The following is a 14,092-nucleotide window of genomic DNA, read 5'->3' as shown; positions in this document are numbered from 1 at the left end:
CTGTGATTCTAATGTGTCCAGATTGTGCATACGGAATGACATTTCGGTTTTTAAATAAACTGTTTGATGTTTAGTAAAAAGTGACTGAAGTCTCTTTACTCACTGCAAGTAAGATGCATTTGGTGCTGAAATGAATTAGGATCTGAACACTTGAAAAAAAAATAAAAATAGTCCTTGATTTACGACCACAATTAAGCCCAAAGTTTCCATTGCTAAGCAAGGCAGTGAGTGTTGCCTCCATTTACAACCTTTCTTGCCACTGTTGTTGTTAAGTGAATCATTGCAGTTATTAAGTTAGTAACCCGGTTGTTAAGTGCATCTGGCTTCCTCCATTGCCTTTGCTTGTCAGAAGGTCGCAAAAGGGACATGATCCTGGGACACTGCAACCATCATGAATACATGCTAGTGGCCAAGTAGCTGAATGTTGATCATGTGATTATGGGAGATGCTGCAACAGTTGTGTGAAAAATGGCCATAAGTCACTTTCTTCAGTGCTGTTGTAGCTTCAAATGGTCACTAAAAGAATGATTGTAAGATGAGAACTACCTATGAAAAGGTTTTAAAGTTATTATTCGACAGTAAAAATAAAAAAGGGTAACCATTTTTCAATAGGCCCTATAATATAGGATTTAAATGCTGCATTTAAACTGAAAGAGAAATTATATGCTTGTTAATTCCTCTCTCGTCTGGGTGGGCTAAGGTCTCAGTCCATACTGGAATTTAATTAGAGGGTGTACACTGAAGTGCAGAAGTGTGCTTTTCAATTAATATGTAACTCGTTCCTAATTTATTTCAGTTGGCTTTGAGCCTGAATCTTAGGTTGTTTTGCCATCTTTTGTTTTTGTTTTAATTCACCTTTGTAGTATTTGCTGAAATCAGTGCACAAAATTTAAATTCAAAAACAAAACTGAACATTGGAATACCATCAGATGTGATTTCTTAGTTAGAAATCTTTGCGCTCTCCCAATTTAAATATCAACTCCTGTGTAAATGAGATTCAGGTTAACAGGAGGATAATAATTACAGTATTACTTTCATGTTATAGAGGAATATAGAGATAAACTTGAAGAAGGCATGCAAGAACGGTTACATAATGATCTGCTTAGCCCTGGGAAGGAAGAGAGGGTGAGAACAGAATGCTGGATTAAGATAGGCTTTGTCTCATCCAGGGCATTTGTCTTATATTTATTATTTTTCCAAATAAATAAATATAATAAGTGAATATATTCCAACACACTTTCCTCCATTTTCCTCACAACAACCCACCCTGTGAGGTGGGTTGTGTTGAGAGAGAATGACTGGCCCAGTCATCCAGCTGGCTTTTATGCTTAAGGCGGAACTAGAACTCATGGTCTCCTGCTTTCTAGCCTGGTTACTCTCATGAACATTATACATTTTAAAGACCACATTAGTGCTAAGACATATAGATTCTTCAAATGAATTTGAAGAATTCACGTAACCTAAAAAATATTTGTACATGTTTGATTTTAATGTTGTTTTAATGTGTTTAAAATAAAAAACTTTTTAAAATTAAAAAAAAGAAGAAATGGCTGTCTGTTAAATAGCTTCCTTTTCTATATCGCTGGGTCTATTGATTTTGCTTGTTTGCACATGTAATAAAGTGCTGGAAACATACTGCTTTTCCTAGTTCCACCTTGAGGTTGATGTTATGTACAAGGGAATGAATATCTGTTTCTCTTTAGGAATGTGGATCCACCTATCTGGTATGACACGGATGTAAAGCTGTTTGAAATTCAGCGTGTTTGAGGAACGCAACTTGCCTCCGGTTGAGTAGAAACACTGGAAACAAGGATCTTGCTGTGCGCTTGTTCATCACAGCTCTTTCTTCATTTCACTGCCTCCTGCATGTTCTAGAGGACAATCACAGCCATTTCCCTTCCACTTTTAAAACTCTGCAGCCCTTCCTAACTTTGCCCAACCCCCCAAGAAAAGGTGCGATGGAAAGTTGTTGAAGGAATGGCCATCGTTAGGAATCATACTGAAAACCAAACAAGAGTTTAATCAAACCTTCCCCATGCTTTTTGGTGCAATTTTGAATCTGACTAGCTAGAGAAACCATCTTTTCACTCCCTGGTCAGATTCAGCCTTTACGTAGAAAGACAGTGAATGTAAAGAATTAGAAAGTGGACCAGTGAAGGAAGCTCAACTGCAAGAAGTAGCTTTGTGGTTCTTTTCCAAAGAATGTAGGCTCTCAGCCCTTCCTTTCCAATCCTCTGTTCCCAGGGCCCCAACTGTTTTATTGCATTGTACGAGGGACGAGAAGGAGTTTCCTTTAGGAGATGACTGTTGACCCAACAGTCTACTTATTTATGTTACTTCAGGAAAAACTTTTTGGTTTTGTTCACTCTCCCCTGTGAAAATGTGCTTAATTCCTTTGTCCTGATGTTGTTACGGAACATTCAAATTCCATTTTTGTTTGTTTTCCCAACCTTGTAGGAACTCCTTTTAATTATGGATATGTGTCTTAAATACATTTCACATTTTAAAGTTGGTGTTTATTGCAAGAATTGTTTCTGGGAAAAATACTGTGGGACATTTTGAGAGATGAGGAAACGGCTTGGGCACATGCTATTTTCAGGGATTTAGAAATTATTGTGTGGGATTTTTTTTTAAAAAAAACTATTGAAATGAGCAGTCAGACTGCTGGAATGGAGTTTTATTCTCTAGATAGTCACATAGTGTGGTTTGTATTCTAAGTTGGTTAATTAAACTATAATTGATGTAAAGTAAAACAAATTTTCCTGCTTATAAATTTTCAGCATGGCCTTGCAGGATCCAGTAGCATCATATTAGTGTAAGTGTGTTTTGCTCAACACTAAGGATGGCAAGTATGTTATCTCCTTCTTGCCAGTTTTTATTTGAGCCTTAGCCAGAGAATCTGAAATATGAGAGGCTGTTTTGACATAGCCCTTTTTATAAAAACTTGTCTTTTTTCATACCTGACATTAAACAAATATTGTCACCTTGTGGCATAGGAAAGTGCAACTTAAACTTGTAAAATTAATTCTAAATGCAGTTTTTTTTTCTGCTCAAGAAAGATTTTTCAAGTTTTTTTTATTATAATAAAGTGAGCAAATTGTAGGTGCAGTTGGAGATTAGATTGGATAAATAAGAAGATCATTGTATTCCTTTTTGACATTTCTTCCTTTGACATTTATCATTTCATGTCCTCCTCATTAACAAAAACCTGTATTCAATTCTTATTACATGCTGATAGAAAGAAATGAAGGTTATATTTTCCTTTGAATGTCTTTAGCGATGCTCATTTAAGGTTCTGATGAATTGCACCATATTTCTATCTCACTACAGAGTAAAGATTCTTGTAAGTATACACTCATCCATGTCATTCACCTGTATACACAAACACTCCCATATATGTGTGTAGGCACACTTCTGTGATGCTCCGATATTTTATTGTATATTAATGTGTGGTGTTTTTTTTTTTTTTTTTGTGAATTTACCTTGACTTTTTCTTTCTTTAGAATGGCATCTCTGCTCTTTGTTCCCTGAAGAATCAAAATTGCACTATAAACTATTTACTTTACATATGGAGATAAAATTATCTTAAATGCTGTAGCTGGCTTTATATCACAAGAGGTTTATTAGCTTATTTGTGTTACTGTTTGATTTATGATGCTGTGGCATTCTCTGCAACATGTACCTTTCCATTAAAGGCATGGCTGCAGAGGAACTCTTGGATCGATATTTTACTGTTCAGTATCTGAAAGAACAATGGTGTGGCACATTTTACACTAGCACATTTGCTGGTGAGAAGAAGGGGATAGGTGGACTGTACCTCAGATTCTAGATGACTTTGTGGAATTAAAATGTACAAAATAAACGTACCTTCAAAGCAACATGAAATTTAAAGAAATTAGCATGAATTTGCCAGCTGTTGTGACTGAGAAATGTGATGCTTCTTTTTTTCAGAATTTGAAAGATATATTTAGATTCTGGGTAACTAGTTGGTCTGAGGGCCATGGGTCGTGCATCTGCTCCAGACTACACCAGTCTTTATTGCCAGAGCTCTAAACTTTTCATTGCTTTTTCCTCAAAACTCATCAACTTTCAGTAAGTTCCTTTGCTAGGACCTTGGGTTTCAACCTGTGAAGAATGGGACAACCTTTTAAGAAGGCTAATTTACTAAACTCTTATTTCCTCTGGTAGCTTTTATTGACGCAGAACAGAATAAAACTAGCCAAAATGCAAAATTCCAACCGCTAAGAACGTTCGTTCTTTGGGGTTTGAACCAACTTCGTCTTTGGAGCAGAAGTTTTCTGAATGGAGCCTGAATAAACTTCTTGCAGCCTATTTTGACTTGGTTTTCTGAAGTAAGAGTTGTGAGAAAACCAAGCCCTGGACTCTATCTCAGTAATACTTAAATGATTTATTTTACAGGAGAGCAATAAAACAAGAAATGTTTACACTTCCACCTGTTACCCTTTTATCAAAGAGAAAGGTTTAGTTATTACTAAAAGGTAGATAGATCACAAAGCTTGGATCAGTTTTAATCCCTTATATAATCAAACATCTATAATAATTTACAGGTGGTTTTTCAATACAGTCTGTATTTTTGTATCCTGACCTGAACTCTGGGTGAAGCAACTAGAGCACATATAATAAACCTGAGAAGTTTAGCTACTTAACATCTTTAAGAGGTTGGAAGCTTAATTAATCAGTGGAACAACTTGCCTCCAGAAGTTGTGAATGCTCCAACACTGGAAGTTTTTAAGAAGATGTTGGATAACCATTTGTCTGAAGTGGTGTAGGGTTTCCTGCCCCTAAGCAGGGGGTTGGACTAGAAGACCTCCAGGGTCCCTTCCAACTCTGTTATTCTATTCTAAATCAGCTTTTCAGAATTCCCCACTGTTCTGCTTCTGCGTTTTTCAATCAGTAGTAGTTCTGATCAGATCCTGAACTTGATATTTTATTCAGCTTTAATATATTTATTCCTGTTCCAGGTTTTTTTTTTTTGTTATTTAGATATGTGGTGTGCAAGATAAATAATGAAAGCAGGACTATGTCTGACCTATCTTAACTTAAAATTTGTATGGTCCTGGTTAACAAGGCAGTCTTGGAAGAAGCAATCATTTTATCATGGTGTGGGGAACATTTAAGTAAGGCTGTCCAGTGCGGGGCATGACTATCCAAGTGCAGATGGGTCTACTGGCATGGTGTACAGCAGTATCCTAAACAAAGTTGCTTGTTGATTTATAAGGAGAGGTCCTTGCTCTTTTCCACACTTTTAAATCATTTAATAAAAAAAAATTGCAACAGATCCAAGTTATAAAGTTTGAATTGTTCCAAAGTATATCAGCAAACTGAAACTTTTTCTGATTATCTGCTTGATATCAAAGTTATGTTTCAGTCTTCCTAAATATTACATTTTCTGTTTTGTGCTTTATTGCCTCTACTGATGCGAAATATAAGACCGATTGTCACAAACATATCCAGAATGGCCTTGTATTGTCACATATGCACAATAGACACAAGCTTTATGTTTTGATTGTAGATGTAAATAGATGCAGCACCTGGGATGTTTTCATGCCTTTTCAAAAGACATTGATAGAAATGTCCTTAACTTAAAAGTGGTCCATTTCTCAGTCTCTGTTCAATGATTCAGCCATATCCAAGGATTGATGCAGTAATAAAAAGTGACCATTTTATCCAAGGGATTGCCATGCTCAACGTACTGTAGTTTACCTCTCTTTCAAATGTGACATTAGCCATATATTCTTAAGGTTAATAATTGTTCAGCGTCACTGTAATTAGGTTTTGTAAGTAATGTGTACAGAAGAAATCAATCCTATTAAGAGCTATTATGCAGAAATGAACCTTCAGTGATTAATGGACTACTTACCGACAAGATCAGTTTATTCTTTCTGATTAAAGAATTATTCAAAATGATATCACAAATCTCTCTAATGTGAAATTCTCATAATTTTACCCATTTTATTACTCGTCTTCATAATTGCATTTGTAGCGGAATAAAAACAGCAATGTGAGAAAATTTAGCTTTGTTTCAGGCAGAGCGATACACCTCCAGAAGATCACCAACAGAATGCATTCTGTAGAACACACCCAATGGAAGCCCAAAGTTGACAATGACAAACCAGGTGGAGTAGCCATAAAACGACTTCTCTATTCCATTCTCAAACACTGGATGTGCTCCAAATGATGGCATAATCCACAGCTGGAAAGGAGATATAAAAATACAGCAGGATCAGTAAAAAGTGGTACTCTGAAGAAAAACAACATGGTAATTTTATCTTAATTTTTGGTACTACTTCCTAGTTTCCCCACTTCCAGTGAGTGAAAAACTTCACAACCTTGGTTTTTGTACTACACATAAGAGAAAATCAGAACAATTTTTTGTTCATTTGCTTTCATTCTGCAATTTCCATGCCTAATCCAGGATTCAGGCATTTCCTATTCATGTTTTTGTTCTGCGTCTTTAGCCATTTTTCTTGTCCCAGAAAATCCATTACGAAGACAAAGTTAGAAATCCTGCATCTTTCACTGTCTTTCTGGGCTAGGTTATTTTGATCTCAAATGATTTTTTTTTTAATCTTTTGTGGATGCTGATCCACACTTTATTTTAAGGTCTAGTCATATTTGTCCATTGTTGGCAATGGTGCTTGAACATATGATACAGTTCTCCAAATATTTTGGACTACATTTTTAACCAAAGTTTGTCACAATGCCTTTGGTCAGAGATTTCAATAGAATAATCATTCAAAACATCTGGAAGGAACTTAGTAGGTCATTTCTAGTACCTTGTATATAGTAGGCTATACTTTCAATTATGTCATTTATATTAGTACTTACAATGATATTGCACATGATCAGGAAGCTGGAGATCTCCTTCAGAGCTCTTCTTTTCCAGTTCAGATGCCTGTAGGCCTTGATGTAAGTCCATGAAGCACTCTGATTTTCCTGTCTTGTCTCTAGGTTATCCATGTTTGGGGAACTGTGTTCACATTTCTCTCTCTCATTTTTGTCTGTGTCCTCATTGGCAGGGGATGAGACAGGTTCTTCATAGAGATGAGATAGAACCCTATCTTCATTAGGCAGAACTTGGGTAGAGGGAGGCCCTTGCGTGGAATGTGCAGCAAGTTGAGAGTCCTCACTCATCAGTAGTGGTTGCCTATGGAGCCCCTCAATGATGAAGATATTCTGGGAAATGTGTTGAATGATGAGGCTTATTGAATAGGCTAGAATGATGCTGTTCAACATGCTTATTGGATGGGTGGCCACAATGGCTACAATGGAAAAATACGAGATGGCAATTTGGCCTAAGGCTGTTCCCATGAGCAGGATGACATCAAGGCTTCTGGTTGGATTTTTCAGAGTATCCAACTCTCTCTCTTCTAAGGCATGGATAACAGTTCCAGCCAAAGCCGCCACAGTCATTACAGGCAATAAACAAATGTAGTAGGAATAATACAGTATGAATGACATATGACTAGGGAAAGAACTGGTGACTTGGATTTGATAGATCATGAAAATGCAAATACCAATAATTATTGCAGCGATACCAAGCAAAGGCCCCCAAATGATGCCATGGAGTTTGAATCTAGGCTGGATTCCAGAGGTATGGCTCTGAGTTATGCGCCGGCCCACGTTCTTCCACATGATATACAGCATGGAGCAACAGATCAAACAATATTCTGTATTGAAGGGATATAACAAAATATATCCCTTTTGGAAGATCATGCAGATGGTCGCATTTGAGTCCTTGCAGGAGTACGTCAAATTACCTGAGCAAAATAGGGAAAATGAAGGATTATGCAGAAGGTAGCTATGAGATTTCCAGATCACAAGATTTACTTGGAACAAAATGCATGAAGTTATAATATGTTAACCTCTAGGCTGAATAAGGAATTTTCTCAGACTTTGGTGCTACTATCATAGAAGACAGAACATATCCTTGGCAATGATTATGAATTTTGTTTCAATCAGTACGTGAATATTGTCTTTTCTCTGTTGAGTAGTGAATGCTAAACATGAAGGTCCACCATACACCAGGTAATGCATTGATTTATATTGCTACCAATTTGAATCAGTATTGGGAAGCTTTAGATTATTTTTTTTCTACGTACTAATGGCTGGATTTGTTATGGACACACGTTCAAAAGAGGTGGAACTTGTATCTCAATTCTTCATCTTTCACCTTGCTGATTTGGTCCCTCTCTTCCTTTCCGTCTCTCCCTCCCTCCCTCCCTGAGAGAGAGAGGGGAGAGGGACCAAATCAGCAAGGTGAAAGATGTATCTAGCCCAGGGGTCAGCAACCTGCGGCTCTGGAGCTGCATGTGGCTTTTTCACCCCTCTGTTGTGGCTCCATCACTCAAAATATGCATCACAACCGCCAATGTGCGACACCCACCGGCACGTGATTTATTGAGCTTTTCAACCCCCGGTAGGCCAACCATGGATAAATCCAAAAAAAGAAAAGTTTCAGAAGAAAACAGAACACTTAATTCAACTACATATGCTAGTTTTGTGGCCGCTCAAGAAATAGTCGGGCACGGGAAAGGTTTTGTGGCTCCCGGTGTTTTCTTTTCTGTGGGAAATGGATCCAAATGGCTCTTTTGAGTGTTTAAGGTTGTAGACCCCTGATCTAGCCACACAAAGATTAAGCAAGCTAACCTTGGTGTGGCTAATCCTCCCTCAGAGAGGGAGGGAGGGAGGGAGGGAGGGAGGGCGGGAGGATTAGCCACACCAAGGTTAGCCTGCTTAATCTTTGTGTGGCTAGATACACGCATCACTCAGGAAAAGACCAGGATTTATCAACCATTGAAACAACCCCTTATGCGAAAACCAACCCAAAATATAAAAACAGTTATTGAAATATGTGGGATGGAATTCTTTGCTCTAGGATACTTATGGGAAGAAAATGTCAAATTCATTGGAATTAATTTAAAACAAAATGACCCTTGCCTTCATATCTTTGCAGAGACTGGTTCAATTCTGATTCAATTTGTCTGTGAACTGTATCATTGGCCACTGCTAAAAACCATAGCAGGAGGTTAGTGGCCAAGGTCAGCATTAGCCCACATCTGTCAAAGAAGGAAAACACACCTTTTAAATCATCTTTTTATTATTTATTATTTATTTGATTTTTATACCGCCCTTCTCCAGCAGGACTCAGGGCGGTGGACAGCCAAAAGTAAAAAAACAACATACAAAAATTAAAACAGTTTAAAAGATATTAAATAACATCGGCCACAATTTAAAGTAACCCAGTTAAAATTAATTTCAAATTAAAACCAAAGGATAGGATCAAGCCAGCCCGGCTAGATGAAATAAGTGGGTTTTAAGGGCCCGATGAAAAGTCCGGAGGTCCGGTATCGTGCGTATCTCTGGGGTAGGTCATTCCAGAGGGCGGGCGCCGCCACAGAGAAGGCTCTCCCCCTGGGGGTCGCCAGCCGACATTGTCTGGCTGATGGCACCCTGAGGAGGTCCTCTCTGTGCGAGCGCACTGGCTGGTGGGAGGCAATTGGTGGCAGAAGGTGGTCTCATAAATATCCAGGCCCTAAGCCATGGAGCACTTTAAAGGTGGTCAGCCACACCTTGAAGCGCACCCGGAAGACCACTGGGAGCCAGTGCAGCTCGTGCAGAAGAGGTGTCACATAGGAGCCCCCGTCGCTCTCATAATCCCCCACACGGCCGCATTCTGGACCAGTTGGAGCCTCCAGGTGCACCCCAAGGGGAGCCCCATGTAGAGAGCATTGCAGTAGTCCAGGCAGGAAGTGACGAGTGCTTGAGTGACCGTGCGTAGAGAGTCCCGATCCAGAAAGGGACGCAACTGGCGTATCAGGCGAACCTGATAAAAAGCCCCCCTGGCCACGGCTGTCATATGCTCTTCTAAAGACAGCCGTGCGTTCAGGAGGATGCCTAAGTTGCGAGCCCTCTCCGTGGGGGCCAATGATTCACCCCCAATAACCAGCGATGGCGCCAGCTGGCTATATCGGGACGCCGGAAGCCACAGCCACTCGGTCTTGGAAGGGTTGAGTCGGAGCCTGTTTCTCCCCATCCAGGCCCGCACGGCCTCCAGGCACCGGGACATCACTTCAAGGGCATCGTTGGGGTGGCCAATCTTTGCCATTGATCTTTATGAAACAAGTTGTGTTACACTGGTTTACAGAATATTCTCTTTTTTCAGAACACCTTGTGCAGTTGAAAATCAGCATGTCAGTAACTGAATTGGAGACTTCCAAATGACAGCAATATAAGAATTAAGGAACTGAGTTAGAATGAGAAGGGGTCTTAGAATGGAGCAGATATTGATGGGTTTCCCCCCACCCCCGGATTTTATTCTCCATAGTCCCTGGCCTGATCTGATTCATATTCAGTTTTTCTTCAGCCACTTCTCCGTCATGGAAAAAATGGTTCTAAACTATTCAATTTTCAGATTCAGATGGCAGAGTCCCTGGATCTCTTTACATAATTTCTTTTCAACATTTTGGTGCATTGGAAAGAATATAAAGACTTAAGACTTGGTATTATGGAAGAAATTTTGAAGGGCAGTGCTCAAGCTAAAAAGACATGTCTCTTTTCTGTTTTAATTAGTTTGTATGTTCTATTGAAGTACACATATAAATGGAAAAATAAGAAAATCTAAAGCAGTGTTTCTCAAACTTGACTAGTTTAAGATGTATGGACTTCAGCTCCCAGAATTCCCATGCTAGTTGTTGAATTCTGGGAATTGACGTCCACACATCTTAAAAAGTTGCCAAGTTTGAAAAAAACAGATCTAAACATATTTGGTTTGTGTCAGATTTCATTAAAAAAGTTAGAATGACACTTTCAGTTCCAATAGGTATGAGAATTAAGTGTTACCTTGTAACTTTTCCCCAGTAATCTTGATATAAGACAGAAAATTAGCCACAGACCCAAATCAAAAATGATACAAAGCAATGGAAATCTATAGTAACAGCTGTATCTGGATTTCTGTTTCATCTGTAATTTTCTCTTATGTAATTTTGAGATTTTTACCAATTTTATATCTGTGTTACATTCATTTAGCCCTGTCATTCGTTTAAGGCAAGGCTGTCAAATTCCCGGCCCGTGGGCCAGATGTGTCACGGGCTGGCCACGCCCACACCTGGTTTAGTGAAGGGGGAAAAAGTCCTGTTACATCACAGGATGCCACCATGATGACGTGAGTTTGACACCCCTGGTTTAAGGTAAACTGTTAGGGACACAGAAGGATAGAATAGGAGCATTCTGAAGACGATAATAGAACATTGGAAACTGGCTTTGAAATATATATATATATTCTTCAGAAAATTTGTATAAATACAGATGAAATATACTTTTATTACTCACTGCAAAGAATAACATACAGGGTATTGCTTCCATCTGCTCAAAAGCAGTGTTTGCTGCTTCTATTTTCCTACCTGGTGAGGTTGTGCTGAACCTGGATACAGTCTTTTGCATGACACCATAGAAGGTAGGTCTGAAAGCAATGCAGAGAGTAAACTTAGGTGTGAAGCATAGAAACACATCTATGCAACAGCTTATACAGTGGTTTGTAAGGGAAAGGGTTCAGTGTCTTGCATGCATGGTCAAGAAAAAACAGTACTGCAGAGACAAAAAACTATTTCTCAGTGTGCTACTCAGTGGTTGTCCTTTCTATACACACTATTTAAGAACTTGTAGTAAAGCAGGTATATTACCTGAATGCAGATGAAGAGTATTTCTATGGATGGGAACAAGATTTCCATTTGCGATTTGCTCTGAATATAGATAACGTCATACCCAATCCGGAAACTGTGCAAGACAACGCTGCATGCTCCAAACAATATTAAAGACCCTATATAGACATACAAAATGCCCCCCCAAGTTTTGTTAACAAAGAACCAGTTATATTTATCAATACTTATCACATGCACAGAGAGTGCAGCATATTTAGAAAGTGAAGTAGATCAAATAAAGCAAATAATTTTTCAGTTTTTCCAGTCTGCAGCAGTAGTGGAATTCAAATTTTTTTACTACCGGTTCTGTGGGTGTGGCTTGGTGGGCGGGGTATGGCTTGGTGGGTGTAGCTTGGTGGGCATGGCAGGGGAAGGATACTGTAAAATCTCCATTACCTCCCCAATCTAGGGAAAGGTTACTGCAAAATCCCCATTTCCTCCTGATCAGCTGGGCCTCGGGAGGCAGAGAATTTTTTATTTTATTTATTTATTTATTATCAAATTTATATACCACCGTTCTCCCGAAGGACTCTGGGCGGTGTACAGCCAAAGTAAAAACATAAATACAAACATTAAAACCAATTTAAAAAGATATATATATGTTTGGCCCCAAAATTAAAAGAACAATAACAAAGCTATTAAAAACATTTTAAAAAGTGTTAAGCCAGCCCAGCTTGCTGAAAAAGAAAGGTCTTCAGGGCACGGCAGAAGGCACCGATGTCTTGAATTCTTCATATCTCTGGGGGCAGTTGATTCCAGAAGGCAGGTGCCCCCACAGAGAAGGCCCTCCCCCTGGGGGCTACCAGTCTACATTGTATAGACAGAATAGATGGGGGACAGGGCCCATCACCTCTGACAGAGGTGGTATTTGCCAGTTCTCCAAACTACTCAAAATTTCCACTACCAGTTTGCCAGAACTGGTCAGAACCTGCTGAAACCCACCTCTAGTCTGCAGTATCTATACAAAAAGTGCTGTACACTATGCTTCTGTGTCACCAGATACCTTTCTGGCAGTGTTTGGGGGCCATAAGGGGTAGCCTTCATTGAAAAAATTGCTCACTTCTGCCTGAATGTTACAAATAATCAGTTACGGTATAGTGAGAAGGATATAGGGCAACAATACTTACCTCTAATCCAAATAGCCCCTGCATGGGCATCCTGATACAAGATGGCAAATGGTTTCCTTCTAGTGAACAGCAAGTAATATGCTATCCAGCTCAAGGATAAGATCTTGAGGATGGACAGGAAAATCCAGACATCTCTCATTGTAATGGCTACTTTGTTGAAAATCATACTACATAAGAATGCACTGCCAAGAAACACTACATTCATGGCTAGAAGTCCGGAGAAGAGCTGCCCAGTCTTCTGTGCCTGCTTGTCACGGTGTAACAAGGAAGAGCAATGTTGATGGAGCCATGACTTCTCATAATGGATCTTCCACGACTCTGGTTGTGCAGTCAACGATTCATCTCCAGCTTCTTGGAGTTGGTGTTCCTCCCCCATTATCTTTTTGCTGCCCATGACAATTGCTTGATAAAGTTACTGCTTCTGGAATTTTTACTCTATGGTATTAAACAAAGTTAAGATTACTGAAGATTTAGTTATAGGTCCTGAATACCCAACATGGCATTTGTGGACCTCCCTTGATACTGATGAGGTTCCTTGTGTCATCAATTTTTGGGAGGTGGGGCATATGTAAATTTGTTTAATTTGTTTAAAACAAATAGGTGCTGAGGCCTCTCACTGAAAAGATGACATTGTGTCTACATGGTTGGCTAGCTAGATCAAATAAATACATGCTGAACATTTCAGTAATTCCTGGCATAATATCCTGATCTATCCTCCAGTGAGGATCATTTCTGTCTAAAGCTGTATCTTTTGCTGCAGAAGCAGCATTGAATCAATGTGAATCAACGTGAATCATTTCATGTGGTCTCTGATATTGTCTCATTAGAGGAGACAGTTCTGCCTTCCAGGTCCTATTATTCTGCTACCACAACATTTTTACATAAAAAGGGCCGGATACAAAACAGGTGCCATGTCAATAGTAGTTTGGAATGGAAAGGAGGAATGTAAACATGGAGAACACAAACATTCTAATATTTCTTAAGGTGGGGAAGAGATGTATGTTATAGGGTGCAAACCAAGAGAGAATAAGGTTGAAGTGGTTGAAACAATACTGATTGATCACTGAATGTTTTGAACTGGAATTGGAAAGGTGGGGGTGAGAAGGAATGATAAAGACTGGTTAATTGGAAGTGATGTTTAATTCCAATAATTCTTGGGAGACCCACTAATTCTCTGGAAGCATTTAGAGAAAATTGACATGATAGGGAGGTGAAGCCCAGAGCTCTGCTTAGAGTTCTATGCCC

The 14,092-nt window shown here is 39.1% G+C and overlaps 2 protein-coding genes across 2 annotated transcripts in view; one reads left to right on the top strand and one right to left on the bottom strand.

Moving 5' to 3' along the window:
* The window catches only part of HID1 (HID1 domain containing), a 51,743-nt gene extending 47,858 nt beyond the window's left edge, over nucleotides 1-3,885 (top strand). Inside the window, exon 19 of the mRNA XM_034408699.3 lies at nucleotides 1,704-3,885. Within this exon, the coding sequence (XP_034264590.2) occupies nucleotides 1,704-1,767 (64 nt within the window). The 3' untranslated portion in view covers nucleotides 1,768-3,885. The remainder of the gene's footprint in view (nucleotides 1-1,703) is intronic.
* On the bottom strand, nucleotides 3,452-13,223 carry OTOP3 (otopetrin 3). The gene is made up of 7 exons (XM_034436290.2): nucleotides 12,848-13,223; nucleotides 11,703-11,839; nucleotides 11,424-11,482; nucleotides 8,962-9,080; nucleotides 7,078-7,781; nucleotides 6,850-6,957; nucleotides 3,452-6,214 (listed from the first exon to the last, which is right to left on the bottom strand). Exons 1-7 carry the CDS (start codon nucleotides 13,221-13,223, stop codon nucleotides 6,044-6,046), a joined length of 1,674 nt encoding a protein of 557 aa, XP_034292181.2. The 3' UTR covers nucleotides 3,452-6,043.
* Between the last annotated feature and the right edge of the window lie 869 nt (nucleotides 13,224-14,092).

This window comes from Pantherophis guttatus, chromosome 2 (assembly GCF_059756535.1).
Source record: "Pantherophis guttatus breed Tessera chromosome 2, ASM5975653v1, whole genome shotgun sequence".
In the NCBI taxonomy this organism is placed as follows: domain Eukaryota; kingdom Metazoa; phylum Chordata; class Lepidosauria; order Squamata; family Colubridae; genus Pantherophis; species Pantherophis guttatus.
Note: the sequence above shows the minus strand (reverse complement) of the source record. Positions and strands in the feature narration are given on the sequence as shown.